The 21,076-nt window shown below is 42.3% G+C and overlaps 1 protein-coding gene and 1 long non-coding RNA gene across 7 annotated transcripts in view; one reads left to right on the forward strand and one right to left on the reverse strand.

The window, feature by feature from the left end:
• Positions 1-21,076, reverse strand: part of PALM2AKAP2 (PALM2 and AKAP2 fusion) — a 265,964-nt gene that overhangs the window by 216,956 nt on the left and 27,932 nt on the right. For 5 of the 6 annotated variants that reach the window (XM_032097533.1, XM_032097535.1, XM_032097534.1 and 2 more), the window contains exon 2: positions 1,400-1,480. In XM_032097533.1, the coding sequence (XP_031953424.1) occupies positions 1,400-1,480 (81 nt within the window). Of the gene's footprint in view, positions 1-1,399; positions 1,481-1,642; positions 1,893-21,076 lie in introns of those variants that run through there. The other variant, XM_032097536.1, reaches the window with a different exon arrangement.
• LOC116438562 lies at positions 6,170-15,972 on the forward strand. The gene is made up of 3 exons (XR_004237809.1): positions 6,170-6,311; positions 6,973-7,122; positions 11,692-15,972. It is a non-coding gene; the product is annotated as an uncharacterized LOC116438562 (long non-coding RNA).

The following is a 21,076-nucleotide window of genomic DNA, read 5'->3' on the forward strand; positions in this document are numbered from 1 at the left end:
CATAATGCAGTTAGCTTGGAAACAGTTAACATCCTAAAAGGAGTCATCAGCTTGGTAGCAAAAAGATAAAAAGCAAGCACTGTGAAGGTACTGGAACAGTACCTTACTGCTCTGCTGCAGTACCCTACAGTTATCAGAAGAAATTCTCCCCTGCCTGTAGTCAATGGCAGCCTGAACAAAATGGCAACTCCTGCTGCCCCACAGAAATGCAATCACATCTTTGACTGGAAACACCACCGTGTGACATCCACAGACTGGTGGTAAACCTGATGGGGCATTTGTGTAGGTGGTATCAATTACTTGGGCTTAACTGCATTGTGTTTACCAGAAAAGGAGGACATGCAGAACATGACTGCAGGGTCTTGGAGAGGCAGGAGAAAACCTGCCTGTAGCATAACTTGCAGTCTGGTCTACAAGTGCATGTGTGGGCAGAGATACTCTGCACATCATCTCCCAATGCAGGTGCACTGTTCAAACACACATATACATGTACACTTATTCCACAAGAAACCTAAATACCTTAATTTTAAAAACACAGCTCAGCTCACTTGCTGTGAGGACAAACGGTCCAGTTCTAATCATCTTTCTCAGATATTTTAATCACTGATCCTCAGGCTCCCCTACTGAACTAATATAACAAGATCTGACCCACAAATGCTCATCAGCTACAAAAAGATCACATGTATGTTTTTGTTCTTATCTTTGCTATGCACAAATATGCTACTGACAGGAGTGAGAAATGATAGAAATAGCAAGGATGGCTTTCAAATGATGCTATCTGCAGCTGTCATGGAGACCAACAGGGACTGGGATTGCTCGGCACCCTGTTAAATATCAAGGCGCTTCTCCATGTAGAGTCACACATACACATCAACACCTTCCCTGCATGTACATACATGCCCATTTTATTATGCCATGCATGCCTAATAACTCAATCCTACAATGAAATCTTTACACATGTACACAGATGCATGCTAACTACCACTCCTTCTGCAACACACGAGCACAAAACCTAATGACAGGCACCAGAGAAATCCAACGCAGCTCTGCAGGCAGAAAGTGCTGGCAGAAGCCATGCAGTGCACACCCAAACCACAGTGATTGGTGTCTTATCATTATGTATAATAAATAACACCATTTAATAATAACAGCACCGCTGCGCTGCCTGCACTCACACCCTCCTGACTCCATGCTCCTAAACCATTTAAACAACATGGTCCTGTGCATGCAATGCACAGAATGAAAAGCAGGCAGGACATGATCACTGCAAGAGATAAGCTCCGGCAGTGAAAGCTGCTTCATGTCAGAGTGGGCTTTTCCCAGCTTTCAGACGTGTGATCTGCATGTCTAATAATGAACAGATTTAGTCAATCCATCATTTCTGGCATCAGTCCCTTACCTTGAAATGCTGCAGCTGAAGTATCTGGTCCTCAAGCTGTTGTCTCTTGCCTTCTATTTCTGTCTGCCTTTTCCTTTTCTCCTTGGAAAAATAATTTTGAGAGAAAGAGAGAGAGAGAGGGAGAGAGGGGGGAAGAGAGAGAGAGAGATCTCGTCAGAGAAACGGAGGCTTTAAGGGTAGCAGATTCGTAACAGCATGTAAGCAGTCAAACACATCTGTACAGATGTCACCAGTCCCATTCACCTGCTCCTCTGCCTGCTGGTATGCAAACAGCAGCGTTCTGGGAAGGGGCCAGCCCCAGACTGGCTGGTTACTTGCCAGTAGGAGAAATTCTCCTCGCTTGCTCCCAGCAGCCGGAGCAGCAACAGAGTGCACAGTCCCAGAGGAGGGGAGAAAACAGGCATTACAGCCGAGAGAGAAGTTAAAGGGACAAAGATGTGATTTTGCATTTGAGATTCTGGGGCCAAAACCATGGATAGTGTGGTGCACTTGTGTGACAACAAGGTGTCACTACAGCAGGGGGTGGTATCACGGAGGAGGTGAGCTGCTTGCAGACCTTATTTTTCCCCCTTCAGCAAGGTTGGTGGTAAGGCGTTCCCTGGGCTCAATAGGGAGAAGATGTTTCAGCCAGAGGGCATAGGATTTACCTACAAAGTAAATGGGGTTGGTAACCTCCAGCTGGCTGTGTTTAAAATTCAAGCCACCAGTGCACACCAGCAGCTGGCCATTACCAGGTCCCTGAAGCTGGACTGACCAAGTGGTGCCAAGGACAGCACAGTCCTTTCCACAGTCCGTTCATTGCCACTCGCCTGTGCTCAGGCCGCTCCCTTCAGCGGGCAGCAGACTCTCTCAGGTGTTTCAAGAGGAGAACTTCTTTTACCCCCACAACACCTTCCTGTTAAGAAGGTCAGCTGTTTGCCTTTGTCAGTCTTCTGCAACTTCTGGGGAGCATTTCTCCTCACCCATCCATCCCCATCCTGGACCAGGTTCCCTCTCCTGAAGGTCTTTTCTCATCTGAGATTTTGTGGCGAAGACAGAACTACTGAGTAATAAATGAAGGCAGTCAGTAAGCACATCAGCCTCTGTTTTTACTGCAACAATGGTTTTTATTCTTATCTGCAAAAACTTTTTTTAAATTTAAATATTTTGGTAGCTGTAAGGTTGTTTGAAGACATTTGGGGATTCCTTAAACCCACAAAGTAGTTTTTTTAGTTATTTCTAGGTGCCCTACTGATGCTCTGGGAATTTTCTGCTTTCCAGGAATTTCAAATCTTCATGTCTTGTCCTCAAGGAGTATATGGTAAGATTCTGCCCATGCAGAAATTAATCATCCTTGTATTGGACATAAAACAGGGTATTTTGAGGGACAACATTACCCTAACAAGGAAGATCAGGAAACTTTAAAAAAAATTATTAGTTAATGTCAAACTCACTAAAAACAAAGTAAAAATGGAGGTAGAAAACTGCCTGGACCACTTCTGCTCAAGGGTTAGATATCAGAATGCTGATGGAAAGGCTGGAGTAATGAACCCAGAAGAGGCAAAGTAGCTAAATGTTGCATATGTCAAGCAGTTATTTAATGTTTTGCACACTCTTATATGTTGATTATTCATGTATATCTACATTTACACACACACTCCCCGTTGTCTGAAGTATGTAAGGATACTACTGCTGAACAAAAATATCCTCATAGGATAGAATCACAGAATCATGGAATGGTCTGTGTTGGAAGGGACCTTAAAGACCATCTCCTTCCAACCAACCTGTCAGGGGCAGGGTCACCTTTCCCCAGATCAGATTGCTCAGAGCCCCATCCAGCCTGACCTTAAGCAATCTCAGAGCATCCAAAATGTTCAGGCAACCTGTTCTAGTACCTCACCACCTTCATAGTAAATAATTTCTTCCTGATATCTAATCTAAAGCTACTCTCTTTCAGTTTGAAGCCATTCCTCCTTGTCTTGCCTCTATACACTCTTGTAAAAAGTCCCTCTCCATGTTTTTTGTAGGGTCCCTTCAGGTCCTAGAAGGCTGTAATTAGGTCACCCCTTCTCTTTCTTGGGCTGAACAATCCCAGTTCTCTCAGCCTTTTCTGCTAGGAGAGGTGCTTCATCCCTCTAATCATCCTGTTGGCCCTCCTCCTGCTCCAACAGGTTCACTGAAGTTGTTTTACGGTAGGAAAATCAGCATTTTTAGTAACTAAATTGTCATAAACAGTGCCTATCTTGACATCTCACTGGTCTCTGCACAGAGAAGACAGTTTGCATTTATGCACATACAGGCATACAGAATTTATGTGTGCACCTTTAAAAATCCTTCTGATCTAGAACTGTGATCTGTGGATCATCACTCCTATCCTCAGTCTGCATTAGCCCTTCACATTTTTGAAATGAATAAGGTATTAGATGGTTCAGGGATTAAAAACCCTAATATTATTCAGGGACATCTCTTGCCATTTTTTTCTTTCTGTGATACTAACAGTGTATACGGAGTCTGAAAATCAGATTTTGTTCTCTGCTATTTCCTCAAACAGCTGGTCAGCCATGGACCAGAAAAAAGTAGTTTTAAAAGCTGTTGCAGTTAATGCCTAATATTCTTGGAATAAGGATAATTCTGCCCTTTTGTGTCAAGCTGGCCAGATGAAAAAATATTGGATTTCACATATGCAGGTATTAACACCCCACATTTGACACACCATAGGCCAGCATAAGGCACATACATCTTCACTGTCAAGTGATCTAGATTGATAAGTGCATCTATATATATATACATATGTTTATACATAAATGTGTATACACACACACACACACACACACACATGTGTGTATTCTGCCTTCCACAAAAACCTTGTCACTACAACATGTGATGGAAACCACCACAATATATCCTTTGGCTGGTTGTGTCATGCTGTATAATGGATGTAACAAGACAGCTTTATAAAAGATAGATGAAAACTCCTTTTCTTTTTGAGAAAGGGAAAGCACTTAAGAGTATTTTCCCTGTAGGCAGCAACACAGCAGGCACTAAAATACTTGAACTACTTACTAACTAGTGGATTCTGTGGAGTTAAATTGGAGTATTGCTCATGTTTCCATTTCATTGGCATTCAGACAGCCTGAGTGTATGCCTTTACCCTCTGATTTTGTACAAACTATGGGTGAGGAATACGGGTTATAAAAAGTACCTTTTTTTTCTCTAAACATTGTGTCAATCAGGACTATTCCACCTTCAGGTCACAATATCACTTTCCACTCAGGTTTATCCCAGTCACTGAAGGTTGGGACTGTATATGTACCTGGTTTACATAAGCAGGTTCTGGAAAAGTGTGGTGGAAGACTGGACTGGATGACAAAAATCCCACCAAAACCATCATGTCAAGGATTTTAGACATCATTCCAGTCTTCACTTAAACAGTCTTCTGGTTCAGTACTTTATGGAAACATGGGATTTGAAGCACATGCTTAACTTGAGCACTTGTTAAGTCACTTTTCTATGAGCTGGCCAGTAAATGTTTCTCATTATTTTGTCCATCTACTTACACATAACTTTTTTCCAAATATTCCTGCTAAATTACAAATTTCTAAGGGTCCTGGCACCAAGAAAATAGAGTGTTTACTTTAAACAAAAAGGTTTACTCCCGAAACTGGATTGAAGAGAGGGGGAAAAGACTGGAACTAGTTTTACTGTGATTGTGGCATTTTTAAAGGAAATCATATGTATCTTTCTGACGTATATCTATCTGTGCTGCTTTTGTAAGAATACAGTCAGTCACCAAAGATGGTTACCCTTCCAAAATGGTAGAGGAGTACCATTTGGGAGGTAGTCTCAGGGCACCCTGAATACTTGAGATATTAATAAGTAAAACAGGATTTAAGGTTTGCATCTCTCCCTTCACCAAATTACAAGGAAAACCAGGGAAGTTAAAATACTTTTTTTTTTTTTTTTACTCAGACCTCCATGAGTGGAAAAGAACATAGGTCAAGCAGCAAGGTGACTCACACTGTGTAAAAATGAGATCTGTATTCAGGCATTCATAGGTGGATGTGCAATATGTAAGCCATAAATTTATTTCCAAGGAGGTAGATTTTGGAAAGGATGAAATTCTTAGCATTAAAGTTGGTCAGTGTCATCTTCCTATTACTAGAAACCAAATATATCATATACTCAGTAAGAATCCGTGCACTTGGAAGAACAAGAGGCATTGGGAGGATCAAATACAGATCTGTGAAATCATGCAAATAGCCAGTGGACATCTACCTCTCACTCCAGGAAAAAAAGGGGCATCAAGTGAAACTGGATGGGGCAGGCTTGAAGCCAATACAACGGTCTGCTGTGGAAATCATTGCCTCAGGATGCTGTGGGTTCCAGAACATGATGGACATCCCAGGGGAGCCTGAGGACAGTCAGAGAGAAGGAATACTGTGGGGACAGTTACTACAGAAACTGAAATACATCTGGTTCAGTCAGCCCCTGAACTACATATGATTTTAAGGACTTCTACTAAGTTTCTGTGTGCTTTTGTCTTTGTCTCATTGTTAATCCTAACAACTACTGACTTTTTTGTCTGAATAGTGAGTTATGTTGATCAAAATAACCTACAGTTTAGTATCACACTTCTCAAATTGTTCCAGTCAAAACAACTCAAACAACCACAAACCATTGCCACCAACTACTAAAAACTCAAACCCAAAGCAAGTATAAGATCTTGAAGAAAACAAGTTATACCAAAACAATTCCCCTAAGATATTGCAATCATAGAATACTTCATTTCTTCATTACAAAATAATTTTTGTTCTCATTTAGAAATCTGCCTGCGGAGCGTGGGAAGAGATACAAAGATTACTCAGCCCAACAAGCCCCAAGCATCTGTGGAGAAACGTGCACCTCTAGCAATCCTTGGGGCTGTAAAGACTTGGTAAGGCCCTTTGGACTACTTGTACTGTCAGAAGCACCTGATTTCTTTGTTTTAAATCCAGGTCAGACCTGTGGAGAAAGCACACCATGAAGCAGCACAGAAGCTAAGCTCTATTTGATGGACCTCACTGTGAAAATACATGCCTAAAATTGATGTCAGGCTAAGGCTTATGGAACAAGTATCCAAGATAACATGCTGGGATGAAAGAAAACATCCCCAACTCAACAGAAAATCCAACAGGGATCATGTGAACCTTGAGTAGAAGCGTGGCACATCACTGCAAGAGCTACCATCAGTAGTTTCAGAGGTTTCCCATTGGAATCATCCTGCACGCCAAGCAAGTGTTCAGTCTGACACAGAGGTTGTGACAATGCACATATTGTGACAATATTTGCCTGTTGTGACAATGCAAAATAAATGCACCCAAAAATGACACAAGTAGAGGAAAATCATAGTCTGCTTCAAAGCAAGGAAAACAGTTACAAAGAATTGTCTTCAAAGAATTACGTTAATTTCTTCAGCAAGTGATTATTTTCTCTACTCTGCCCAGTTGACAGATATCATTCCCCTGTATTTAAAACTCACATATTTTTAGGGCAGGAAGTACGGAAAAAAAAAACCAAGCAAAAGAGTTACTGACATCTCATTTTTCTGTTGCCAGTTTGGAGACACCCAGAACTCTGTGGGAAAAGGAGCATCTGGGTTCTGTAAAAAAATTTCAACCTGCAGTTCTCATAATCCCAAGAAACCATTCCTCAGGGTAACTGAAACCTTCATCAGGGTGGTGGTTAAAATGACCATTTTCACTGTGGTGAGTACATGTCTCTCATAAATGAAATCAAATCTGTATATTTGCTTCCTCTTTTGCTGTTCAGCAGCAATGGTTCCCAGGAAAGAAAATATTAAGAGAGACAGGAGGCTACTTTTCTCCTTTTTTTTTGTTTTTCTCTTCTCTCTTTCCACCCACTTTCTTCATTCATGTATGGTCACCTCTTTATTTTCCTCTTGCGTCTGAAGAGAAGGAAACTCTCCTGAGAGCAACCATCCCTGCCAGTTGCAATGATACAGCCCAGTATTGGCAGTGCTTTGCGGACTCCAGTTCTGAATGTTATCTGCTGTTGTGAACAGCATGCAGCACAAATCCCAGCAGCAGAAGACGCAGGATGCAGAACTGAAGCAGAGACACTGTTACATCAGAATAAATACACCTTGAAGGACAGTGGCAGGACGCCTGCTCTTTTTGGAGCATCAATGCCCACTTTCATTATTTACTGTCAATTGTCCTGCATGACTATGCTTGGTGAAAATCCTGTTGTTATGGGTAGCCATGCAGACTCTGTAATTGCAAGCTGGAGGCTTGTCTGGTCTCCTGTTTTGAGCACAGGGAAAATATATGTTTTTTCCGATTATGGGAAATGACTCTTCCTGCAGCTCCTCTCCTACCATGCTCCAAGCAGAATCAAGCTATGCTTGTCTTGACATCAAATTTTTCTCTACAATTACATCATCAACAAGACATAAATGTAAGCTACTGGCTTTACTCCCTTAGGCTTTTTACTGCAAAACCCTCTCTGCCCCAGTTCCCTGAAATCCCATGGGCACCTCACTAAGCTTTGTTTCACTTAAAACATGAGCCAGGGACAACTTCCCTGCACATGTATAATGGAATCCGTTTTCTGAACTTTAGAGAATTGCACTCTCTGCTTCTACGTAGCATCAGGAGATGAGGGGACTGACACCCTTCTTCACTCACAGTTCTCCTGTGCAGAAGACTCATTTCCTAAAGCACAGATTCATTATTCCAAGTGTCCTAAGTGTCTGAGACCTTGGTAGCCCACCTTACCGGACCTCCTCCATATCTAATTGAAGCAAATTGTATGTTGGAAAGTTCTAGATAGGATGCAGGGGTATCAGGAGTACAGCCTCCTGCTGCAATGATTTTCATTATCTTCCATATACCCACTTAATGATAAAGCTGTGTCCATGTCCATTACTCCAAGCAAGAAGCAGATGGATTATTGAGGAATAAACAACAGGAGTTCCCAGTTGCACAGGTGCAGCAGATAAATGCCTGAGGGGAACGAGTGAAACCCACCTAAAAGGTAAGGGCTGGGTTTAGCTTCCTTCGTCATGCCTGCTCTTTCCACAGCTGTATACACAGCAGGAAATCAAAGCTGAGGCTGGAGACAAGGTGAACAATTCACGATTAGGTACGCCTTCCACCTCCTCTCTTGTGAAACTGGTATAAAATGGAGATTACTGTTGCAAGGGTTGATTTCCATTAACCACACAGCTTGCCACAGAACATAAGAAATGACTTGGCATGTTTGTTTTGGAAACAAAATAAACTTAATTCACTGAGGCAGAACCTGGTAAGGGAGTAACTAGAAAAGCCTGGAAGTTATGGAAATGCCTTTTATTTAGTATACTGAACAGGCCTCTGCGAAGGGTAAGGCAGAATTACTTGCACTGTAGTGACTCTCAAGGTGAAGAAATAACATATTGTCAGGCAGAAATACACTGGCTTCCACTGCAACTTTGCATCTAAGAGGCTATTCTTGCACTATGTCAAAGGATGGGTATCTCGTGTGCTGACCTGTTAAAGCAAATTGAATAGCTCTGCTTCCACTTGCACATTGCCCTCAACACAGTATTTGAGTAGGAGACCTGAAATAGTCATCCGGTCTGTTTGGGATATCAGAGGAGAAGTTAGTTCACATGGAGCCCTGTAAGACTAACTGCTGCTTGGGACTTCTGAGTTATGAACATTTCCTGACTGCCACAAACCCACTGCCAATGTCATAGTTGAGACTATCCAAGTCAACACTGTCCAGGAGGAGAAAGGATAATCTTTGGTGAAGACAGCAATTCCCATAATCCTCTAAAGGGCTGCAGCAAGAATTTCAGCTGCCCTGTGTGCTTGTAATTATAGCTCTCTGGTCACTGAAGGCAACCACCACAATGCACATAGACAATGACTCCTTAATTAAAATCACCATGCATCTCAAACAACAAATAAAAGGATGGCACTGCTCCAAGAAGAACAGCCCTTACTGAAAACTGATGAACATGGGAAGGAATTTCCTTTTTAAAAATTCCCTTATTAGCAATTTTGAAAGGGGACATAATGGAAAAATGTCTCATTGAGATGATGAAGTAAAAATATCTGGGAAGAAAACACAGTTCCTCTGGTAGCCCATGGAGAAATCCCCACTTGGATGGAGCAGTAATACCCATTTCCATGCAACCCAGATCTTACATGCAAATCTTCCTTTCACTGAATGCTACTGGGTCAGTGGAAGCAGCTTCAGGTCTAACACAATCCATGTGCATTTTTGACTGGGTCACCACCATAATGAGTCCTTGAAGTATGAAAAGTTTCAGTCAATTTCCCTTATTTCCTCCCATTTCTGAAGTGAACATGGGCTGACACCCACAGATGCGGCTTGCCTTCAGTTGCTGACAGAAAAAAAGCCACACATTCCTATGCATGTACAATTTGATCTCAGGCTCTTTAATGGCTACTGAGAGGTGACCAGGGTCATTGGGGTCTGAGTACCTTTTCTGTGAGATGTGACAATGAAGCAAACAGTTACCATAAAAATGTCAGATTCCCACCCCCTATTAATTCCACATCAGCATGTCTTCCAGAACTTTGAAGCTTTTACACTAACCCTGAAAATGGGAAACGGGTAAGAGCTCAGGGTCACCTGAGTCCAGGAGCAACCTTCTCTGCAACATCAATTATTTCTGGAAAGAGCTCAAAAAACTGTATAGAGCCTGTTAGTATAAATCATGAAATAGAATGATTTATCCATTATTCTGGATAATCCTTAGTAGCAGTCATAAATGACAGGCAACTACACTCCATTACCTAGTGCCTACTACAGCTAGCCTCCAAGATGATGTGTATAGCTTCTTCTATTAACGCCTGAGCTAGATGAAAAATTCTGTCTTCGTCTAGCAAATTGCCTTTCTTCCTAAAAATAAGGTGAATTTTCTAGATAATGTCACATAGAAGAAATTCTGAAACTTCTATTTTCTTTAGACAACTAAAATTCTGAAATAAGCTGCTTTTTAATCAAGTACCTTTTCTCTGTATTTTTCTTAAAAATATATTTTGGATAAGGAATGTTAAGCAGACTTTACATTTTCGTTCACAAAAGTATACAATAAGGAGTTTTCTTTAGCCTGAGTAGGCTATTTGTAGAAAATCAGTTCATTATCTTTCCCTTCTCTCATATTGCTGCTAACTGGCTTTGGTTTAAATCCATGCAGTTCAATGTCTATCTTTCCACTGTCTGCTGCTGAAAAGGAGAAAGACAGGACTTGGTCTGTGGCTATAATTTAATCACATTTCCACAGCTTCAAATAAAACTCTCCTGTTTACCCTTATGCCCCATACACTCCTTAAATACCTCTTTATGCTGCCAATAAGGCTGTTGTAAAGGCTCATTGTAAAGGTGAAAACACTTCTGATCACAGCTGAATGTGCAGAGAAACACCCATACAAGGTTTATCTAGAAATGAAAAATAAATCACAAAGATTTTAAAGCATCCAAGCTGAAGCTCTGATTGCTTATGCTGGTTTTCCCTTAAGCAAATGTCTGGTTAGGATCTCTATGCATTATTTTTCACTTGGTGAGAGATTAGAATTACCAAGACTGGGATTTCAGCAAAATTTGTTTTCCCTTTTTATACATTTTAATTGCACATATGACAGACATGTTCACCTCAAGAAACTTAAAACTTCTCCAGGACACAGCATATTAAGTGGGAAGAGGAAACTGGATTTTCTGCAGTGGAAAGGGAACAAACTGATCTGGATGGTCAGCACAGAGCAATGGCCAGAATCCACAGGGACAACCAGTGCTAATTCCGGTACTTGAACCATATCCAGCTTTTTGCTTGTTATTTTCAAAGCACTGGTAGAAAAGACCCAAATGAAGGAATTAATACCTAGAGTTGGGCTTTGTGTTTTAATCCTTACATTCTGGCTGGATTAGCAAATTGTTTCAGAATCTCAGTGCCCCACATCAAAATGTTTGTACTGAGGCTTCCTCCCTTTGCCTGTCTGTGTGGCAGCTTGCCTGCTGATCCCAAGGCTTTTGGCACTGACCTGCATGGCATCCCATCCGATCTGCTCATTTTGCAAGGCTGTGCTTGGCAGTTGTACTGTGCAGGGCTCCTCTGCTGCTGAAAAGCACTTCTTGTCATTTGTGGGATGAAACTATTGGCTCAAACCCTTTTCTTTAAGCTTTTGTGCAATGTTGGTTATGAGCTAAGGATACTTACATTGTCTGATGCTCAGGGATCTGCTAACATGTGGCAGTTGCCGGTGTCTTAACTTCTAACTTTGACTCTTAACTTCTACATTCAGGAGGAACGTAATTCTACATTCATACCTGGTTTTACAGAGAAAAGAAGGAGGGACAGAACCTTGCCTGCAAGCAGAGTGTGACGCAATCCGAAGTCTGAGACTTGCCACCTTCTATCTGCCAGTACCCTTCCAAACTAATGAGACAATACACCAGTTCACAAACCACCATTCTGGCTAAGTTTTCCTTTCTTTCTGAAGAGGCTGTAGAGGGCTGGGTTCCTCTTGCTTTTTGACCAGCCCTGGAGATCTTATCCATTTGCACCTTGTGAAGACCCACACAGGTCTGGGAGAGCATGAGTGCCCCTCTTCGGTTAGGGGGTAACTCCCTGCTGAGTCACAGAGACTGATGGGGCTGCTGGACATGCCATTTCTGCCTCCTCTCCAGTTAATCACAGGAATCACATTACTCGAACATGAGAACACAGAGGGATCATTGACCATAAATGAAGACCTTTATCACGACTGGGAGAGTAGATACATCTATGTGCTTGGTAAAAAAGCATGTTGTGGTCCAGGTATGTTAAAAATCCTACCCAGCCTCGGCTTTGGCATCTAGCCTTTGTAACACATGAAAGAACTGGCTTCATCTCCAGCCAGCTTTCTTCTGGAAAGCTTATTTAATTTGACAGGTGTAAGATCACATGCCTCAACACTGAATCTTAGCAGTATGCGGGAGGAATTACTGCTATGACATTCCTTTAGGTCAGGCATCCCAATGCTTTCCATGTGAATAGGAACAGCTGGGACACTACACTACTTAATGCCTACCAAATTCATCTGCTGGCCTTCTCCCTTCACCATCAAAGGCAAAGACCACCCTGATCCTGGCAACACAAAGAGACACCCAATGCAGCTTTTCATCACCCTCTGGCCACATCAAGTAAGAAGGAACCGGTAAGCACACGAAACCTGTGACGTGCCTGACTGCTCTCCAGGAATGGATTGGCTGCAGATCTTCAAGACAGGGTGCTCAAGGCTGCAGGCCACAGGCAGGATGCAGAGGAGGGCACAGAGTCAGTCTGCTGCACTGATGGGGACACCCTAGGCAGAGCAACAGAAAAACAGAGTCTGGATCTCACTGCCTTAATGCTTGGCTCCAGAACTCAAACTGATGCAGAGAGGGCAAATTTTTGCTGTGCCATCAAAGGTTTGTCCCCTTCAGAAAACTGCCTGCATTTTTCTGTGATTTGTATCCCTGCTGTGAAGTGTATCTGGGAATTCACAGCTTCAAGGTCACCTCAGTGACCCATATACCTGCTGTGTGGTTTGTGCAGGTTTGTCTGCCCAGGTGCTCAGGTTTTGGAGAGATCTGAAACAGCGAAGCCTGTATAATTTAGAGAAATTTCACACTTAGCTGACACACACACCTGACAGATTTATAAAACTCTGAACGATTTTAACAGCTTATTAAACAGTAAACAGAGTACCAAAAAGCCAAACCATGCAGCTAACAAAAGAAGCTTTGGGATTGTGGGTTGATTCCTGCCTCTTCCTGCTTGCCTCCTCCAGTCGGAGTAATGTGGCCTCTTCTATTGAATGACAACAAGTTGTCATGCATGTCCTGTTTAACCTCTCCTGTGCAACTCCTCTGTCTTTGTCTGGGTGTCCTGCGCAAAGGAAGCCTTACTATTCTATAACATCAGATTTTGAAACCATTTCTTCTTCCAGGGTGTATTTCTATCAGTTTTGCTCTTCTGTTAACTTGAAAATGCATCTTTTGAAAATGCAGCAATTCCTTCTATGAAGCTGGAGGAGGGAGAGGATGCAACTGCAGACATATCCCTTCTCAAAAGTAATATTCCTTCTTCCTTCTACTGTTACTCCATCCTGACATAGTAGGACCATAACATTGCACACACGAACATCCTTAAGGAAGGTCAGATCCTTCTCTGAGACTGCCTCAGAAGGCTTAGCACTCTTCCTTAAAGCTTTATCTTTTTAAGACGAGTAGCTTAGTCACCTCCAGGGATTCAGACAACATGAAGTCAGTGAATAGTAATCATCTACTACAGTCTTCAACATGATGCTCTCTGCACATGATGCACTATAGGAGTCCCTGTTGAATGATCTTTTTTAATTCAGGTGTGTGCGAAACGTGTGTTTCTCTTTACTCAGCAACTGGATTAAGGTGAAAAATACAGCAATTTGCAATATTTCATATGGTTCGTAAACTCTGATATCCTGCAGGAGCTTGTAGAAAATGTGAAGGTCTCAATTCCTAAGCTGGCTGCACTCTTAAAACCATGACAAAAGCCATGACAGCTTACAGCAGAGCAGCAGGTTCCAAGGAGTGTACACCATTGCCTTGGCCTGTAGACTCTCTTCCACCTGGAAGACATCCACAATCAAGATCTCTGACCTTTTAAATGGAAAGACCTTAAGAAACATGCTCAAAAGGCAAAAGATGCTTAAGTACATTGGCCAAAAGTGATGCAAAGCACCACTTAAATTGAAGCACCTGCCTCTCATGCCACAGTGTAAAGTTACTTTTTCAGAATTCAACACTGTATTTGCTCCATACTTGTGCTAGACTAAATAAAAACCCATTATCTATACTCTGTGCATGGTAATAAATTTGGAATTAAAAAGCTTCTTTGTTCTATAAACTACAATTAATGGGTTCTGCCCTCGCTAGGCAGACTGCTCCACGGTTTCTGAGGTGATGCTGCCTTTGCCTTAGCAGAACTAACTCTGCCAGCTTATGAGCAGAGAGATACAACTTCTGGACATGTTACTGGCAAAGGTGGTCAGAGATACTGTATTGCATTGATACAGTGATTATAGTGTCTTTTTTTGCTTAGAAGTAAAGGAAAAAGGAGAGAGATAGAGGGACAACAGCTCCCCAACTAGCTTGTGAAGGAATTTTCCAGAGTAAGGTGAAAACCAAACCTCCTATTTTTGTTTCAAACCAAGCTAAAATTAGTTTTTCTTCACTTTTTAAAGAAAACTGCTGGCCCCCCATTCAATTATGTATGTCTTCCACACAAATCTCTTTTCAGCTTGATGGCTGTGCTGCTACCTGAAAAACTGGACTGCTGCAGAGCCCAAATGGGATACAATTGCAGGCTTGGTATGATGCCTCACACAGCTGAATCACTAGGCTTTGAAGGGACCTCCAGAAGAGCATGTAAAGCCAACACCCAAGGTCCATTAGGAAAAGACATACCCAAGATTTTTCCAGGAATGGCAGGAGAGTCTAGGAAGAGTGCTGGGAATAGATTTACTGGTACAGGAGAGGGGTTGAAAAATCCCTCTCCTCTGTGCATTAGCACTTGTGTGATATGTAGTCAGTTGGCCTTCAGAATGAGGGAATTCATGGGAACCTTTTCATGGTCTGAATGTTAGAGGACCAGTCATCCTGCACAGGCAGTAGCTGTTGACTTCTATACAAAATCCAGTTCCCACAGCTCAAGTCAGCACCACTTTTGGCTGCAAGTGCCCACACAGGAGTGGACCAAATAGTTCAAATGAGGACTTAGAAACCTCACTAAAGTCTGGTTAGAAAGATATTTTAGTTTTTGCTCAGAGTTTAGTAAACCAGGATTGGGCTCCAGAAAGTGTATGGAATATTAAAATATTCACTTTCTGCAAGATCATTTAAGAAGAGGAGTATCTCCATCCTTGACCACTTCTGATGATCACGGCTGTTTGTTTGGTGGTCTCTCTCAATCTCTCAGTCCATGGCAGAGACAACACAACCCACTGTATCTTGATTGGGCTTCCAACTGGTCTGCCACCAGAGACAGGAAACTTTATTTAGACCTCAAGCTCTTCGTGGCAGACACAGTCTCTCTGTTCCATAACTGCACAAAATCTATTAGAAAGAGGTACTAATTCCCGCCTGGGATTGTTATGTTATGACAGAAACAGTCTCACAGCCAGAACTAAGCACTGTGTGCAGTAATTCTGTGCAAACTATATGGATTCCCAAGTCCTGAGGCTGGATGGATCAAAACCTTGCATTTCGTGAATTTTTGTGTCTCAGATCCTCTGACAGGTATCTTGCAGAGATCTAGTGTCATGTTCCTCCAGGAAGGAACAAACAGAACTTACCAGAACTTTGCCTCCCATCACACTTCGTTACATGACTACAAGCACAGCGGAAGCTCAAGGAACAGCACATAGTGTTTGTCATTAAGCCCTAACTGTATTCAGCAGTGTTACAGATGAACACACAAATTCAGGATGCTTTCTAACAGTCGGGCAAAAAGTTTCTTGAGGCAGTGGCTCACAGAAGCAGGGAGAAATTATTTTCCACAAAGAGCTACTCAGGATTTATAACTTATTCAAATGATTCAGGCTTTTTTTTTTTTTTTTCTGTTGAAAGACACAAGTTTGACACACTACCAAGCTCTCACTATAACTGCTAAAGAAAACTTTGAGAATATTGTCTCTGGGATTTTCAAATGGCTTCACCCATTATCTTTAATGTGAACAGAATGAGGTCACTTTTTGCACATTTACAGTGCATGCTCTTCCTCTACATCAGAATAAACTTTATAGACTACATCACTGATCTGACAAGCGTCTCCTGTACCACTGAAATCACTTGCAATCCACTTTTGACAAGGGTCAGCTTGCCTGCAAAATCACTGCTCTGCACAGCCCCTAGAAATAACAGATTTTCCCCCTCAGAGCAACTAAAATGTTGAAGATGACAAGCTGCAAGACTGGATACATACCACAAAGAAAAGAGGGTACAACACTAAGGTCAGCAAGCTGAGTTTTGCTTGACATAGCATGCACAGTGCCACTAAACTTAGATCACAGCAAGCCAGCTAGTAGTGACACTACTGAAGCTCCCGTCCCTGAAATGCTGGGTGTTTCCTAGGTACCTCTCCAGTCAAGCAAGGATGAATTGACAGAAGTGCTCCAGCTTGTACAGTTCACAGTGAATCCACTGCTGAGCAGGTTGCTCTGTGAAGTGAATGATGTAGCCTGAAGCGGAGGTGCTACTGATCAGTATAAGCCACTCTACCTGTGCTCTCTACAGTCCCCTGAAATCAAATATACAAAACTGCCTGTTGCCTAGCAGGGATGGGAAGACGGAGACCTGCGTCCCCTTTTTTGTTAGCAGATAGCCTACAACAGCTTGCAAGATGGACCCCTGAAGGTCAGGATGCCATCCAGAGGGACCTGGACAAGTTTGAGAAGTGGGCCCATGGGAATCTCATGAGGTTAAACAAGACCAGGTGCAAGCTGCTGCACCTGGGTCAGGACACTCCCAGTACCAGCACAGGCTGGGGATGAACAGATGGAGAGCAGCCCTGTGAGAAGGCCTTGGGGGTGCTGGTGGGTGAGAGGCTGGACATGACCCAGCCATGAGCACCCACAGCCCAGAAAGCCAAACGTGTCCTGGGCTGCATCCAAAGCAGCGTGGGCAGCAGGGGAGAGAGGGGATTCTGCCCCTCTGCTCTGCTCTGGTGAGACCCCACCTGGAACACTGCATCCAGCTGTGGGGTCCCAGCACAGAAGGACCTGCTGGAGTGAGTCCAGAGGAGGCCACCAAGATGTTTAGAGGGACGGAGCATCTCTCCTATAAGAAAAGGCTGAGGGAATTGGAATTGTTCAGCCTGGAAAAGAGGAGGCTGCAAGGTGGCCTAACTGCAACCTTCTAGGGACCTGAAGAACCTGAAGGGACCCTACAAGAAACATAGAGAGGGACTTTCGACAAGAACCTGTGGACAGAACAAGGGGGAATGGCTTCAAACTGAAAGAGAGTAGCTTTAGATTACATATTAGGAAGAAATTCTTTACTGTGAGAGGTTGCCTAGAAGTTCTGGAAGTCCCGTCCCTGGGAGTGTTCAAGTTCAGGCTGGATGTGGCTCTAAACAACATGAGCTGGTGAAAAGTGCCCCTGGCATGGTGGTAGGGATGAGATAGTCTTTAAGGTCCCTTCCAACCCAAGCCATTCTACAACTCTATGATTCTATGACTCCCATGAGCATGAGTGGGGGTAGGATGTGCCAGTAACAAGCAGTAATATTACAAGCTCTGTCATAATTCCAAAGTCTGAAGAGGCAAACTGCTGGATTCCACTAAAGGATAAAGCATTTTGTCTGCAGATGGCCACATTTTCTATGTCTGGGTTTGGTGGGAAGAAGAACACCCAACTTCTTGCCACCCTCCAAGCAATCCAAACTCAAACTATCTTCCATTTAACTTTTGCTAGTGAAAATAAAACCTAAATCATCATATTCCCCTGACTAATGTGCTATGCAGGCAAAAATGTGATTTGTAGTTTAGGCTAGCACTAAATATCACCTGAAGGAAGAGTCTGAAGAGAAAAAGAGCTTTGAGTCTGCTTTTGCCAGATGTCATAAAAGCATCAGAGTATCAAGGAGCTCCTTCTGGAGGTATCTCTATGCAATATATGGCTTGTCATTCTGTGACTTAAATAAGCCTCTTCCTGCTCACCCTTATGGTAACAAAAAGCACTCAAAACCACCATGGATAAAGCACTTTTGTGGAAAGAAGGGAAAAAAATCCAAATGCCAGAATAGAAGGTGCACATCATAAAAGGAAGACTTTCAACCAAAGGCTAGAAAACCAGTGTTTTTCCACCAGATGCCTCTAGGCCCCAGATCTGCTCTGTTCTGTACTGTGGTAAGCATGAAAAAAAGCAAGACCTTTCCTTGCATATTTCTTTCTGCCCAAGCAATTCTACACAGCCACACGTGCTCCCTTAGAGGATCTCTTTCTCCAGAACTTGTTAGACATGGTTGTCACAGTCCTTACTTAATAAAAAAGGGTACTTATTCAGCGTAACTCTGCAAAGCACATAGTAAGTAGTCATTTGTCTCTAACAACTATGCAGAAGAGTTACAGGCAGCTGGAACACAACAGCATCTTGTTTGCCACCCACAGAATATATAGTTTTCTCCCCATAATCTACTCCTTTTCTTCGGGAACTTCTACTTCAATGGCAGAAAGCCAAGGGACAATCCAAAACAACCCTTTTTTATAAATCACACCTTTGCTCCCGTCTTTCAGGCATGAATTACAGGACATTTTTCTGGCACAGCAGCTGGTAGCAACAGCTGGATCCCATGTCCTTTCCGTGGAGCAGGAGTATACCCCATAGCACAACTGGTCACTTAGCTCTAGATGATACCTTGCCAGGCTGTCATCACATTGAAGGCAAAGGAGTAAGGAATTGAGGATTCTCTGCTTTTTTGCACAAATTATTCTGACATTGGGAAGTTGCAAAAAGTGACAAGACCTGCTGAGAACCATGCTGAATTCTTTTTGTCACGCAGCAGCATGGCCGAAGGGAAATATCCTGATGTATCAACACCACAGAGAATTTGAGCTCTGAAGGCAGCATTTGATCTCCTAAAATAGGTAATTCAAACTAAATTCTGATTCCTGGAGTCGTGATTTCTTTTCTGGTCTGCCTTTGGAGCTGCATGATGCTAGCTTGCATTATAAAATTGCATGTTAACAAATATAATACATCCATAAAAACAACAAGCATAATTTCTTCTGAGTCCTCCCCACATTACTATTCTTTAGTAACCAATGTAATTAAATAGGCTGGAGTAAATGATGATCCATAAAGTCTACTTCCTGCTGTTGGTTTATCACTTCTACTATTTTTAGCACTCTTCTGAGAACTGGAAATATGTTTTGATAAAGATACCATCTTCTAGGCAGGGATACAAATAGTGAATCAGTCTATTCATATTAATGTCACAAGAACGACCACATCCAAGCCAGTACGAGGCAAAAGGTCTCTGCAATGGATGTTTTCTGTTTGTTACCAACAATTTATTCTGTTGGTGTGTGACAATCAAGAGATCAGGCTAGACTCTCAGGCCATGCATGTCACACTTTAATCCTGTTGCCAGGGTTTATGCCTCAAGTGTGTGCTTTACTGGAAGATGCCTGTTTGTTTTCCTGTAACTAGCTGTGGTCAGAGCTGTTTATTCTATAGATCATGTGGCTCACATTCCTACTGGAAGTCATTTCGTGAGCTGCAATTTTCAGCAGCAATCTCAAATAAAAATTTCCACAGGCAAAAAAATCCTGATCCTGCTCTGCCCATCTTAATAGATGCCTATTTTATGTTAAGTTTTTTGTGTTTGAGCGCCTCCAAGTTTTGCAAATCGTAAGATGGGGAACATTAAAGCACTTTCAAGAACAAAAGATTCAGTATAGACAAAAAAGACTGTCAAATCCTCTTGGATTAAAACCATCTGCTTTATGGCTCACATCTCAGAACAATATTTTTCCTCAGTCTATACCTCCTCCTAGTCTTCAGGTAACCCCTTACCCTAGTAAAGCTTACTAACTGAAGAAAAATTACCATGGACAAAGACACATTGCCCTTGAAGAGTAGCATGTGAGAACAGCAAATGAAGAACTGATCAAGAAATGGCGGATTTCACAGCACCTGTCAATTTTCCCAATGTCTCACACTATAATTCCTTTACTTAAACTAAAATTCCTTTTCAGTATTTATCTCAGTAACACAACACAGGGCAATGGCTCCTGTGTAGCCTGAAGTTTACTACTTCTTTTTCCTTCCTTCCTTTCCTACCCGAATAAGGTCTTGCCTGTATTTTTTGTTGTTTGCTTGTTTTTTCCCCAGAAATATGAACAGATCTAATAAATGTTGCCTCATTTCCTACTGTCATGTGGATGTGTATGTGCTCATGAATAGGCACGTCACAGAAGTCCTTTTGCTAAATTGCAGAATTATTGTCCGCCTACACCACACTGCAGTATCAGATTTTTTTCCTTTTTCATATGAGCAGAGTTAATCCCTGATAATCTGCTTTAAATGCTCAGAATAATGACTAACAGTCTGCAATAAAAGATAGCTGTGCTGATGTCCAAGTATCCACCTTTGAGACAACTGAACTGACCTAAACACAAAGACTGAATCCCTTTTTTGCAAATGGGTCTGTGCTCACAGTATGTAAAATAATAATAAAATATGGACCTCTACAACTCAGTGCTTTACTTTTTCTATCAAGTATTTTCATCATGGCCCTACTTTGGCTGAAAACGCAATACATTAGTGTTCCTTGGGGACACTGAATAGGATTATGGCATTTTTCATGGGCCACCGGATGGCGCTAGTATCCAAAACACTACTGTTAGCCCACCATTTGTTTCGCCAAGGAAAAGACATTGACTTTTAAAAATCAAAACACTCAAGACAGCAGCCCCTTGGCAACCTGCAGTGCTATGTCTATGTCTGCCAAAATGGCACAGGTCACAGGAAAAGTGATGTAATCCACTGCAAAATATGTCACTTCATTGTTTGCCATAGCTGCCCAGCAGAAATTTGGGCTGCACGAAAGATTTTTGGCAATACTGCCATACTTGAAAAGTCATTTAAGAAATTGATTTATTCTGCTTAGATGTTGTATACATG

The sequence above is a fragment of the Corvus moneduloides genome, chromosome Z (assembly GCF_009650955.1).
Source record: "Corvus moneduloides isolate bCorMon1 chromosome Z, bCorMon1.pri, whole genome shotgun sequence".
Classification (NCBI taxonomy): domain Eukaryota; kingdom Metazoa; phylum Chordata; class Aves; order Passeriformes; family Corvidae; genus Corvus; species Corvus moneduloides.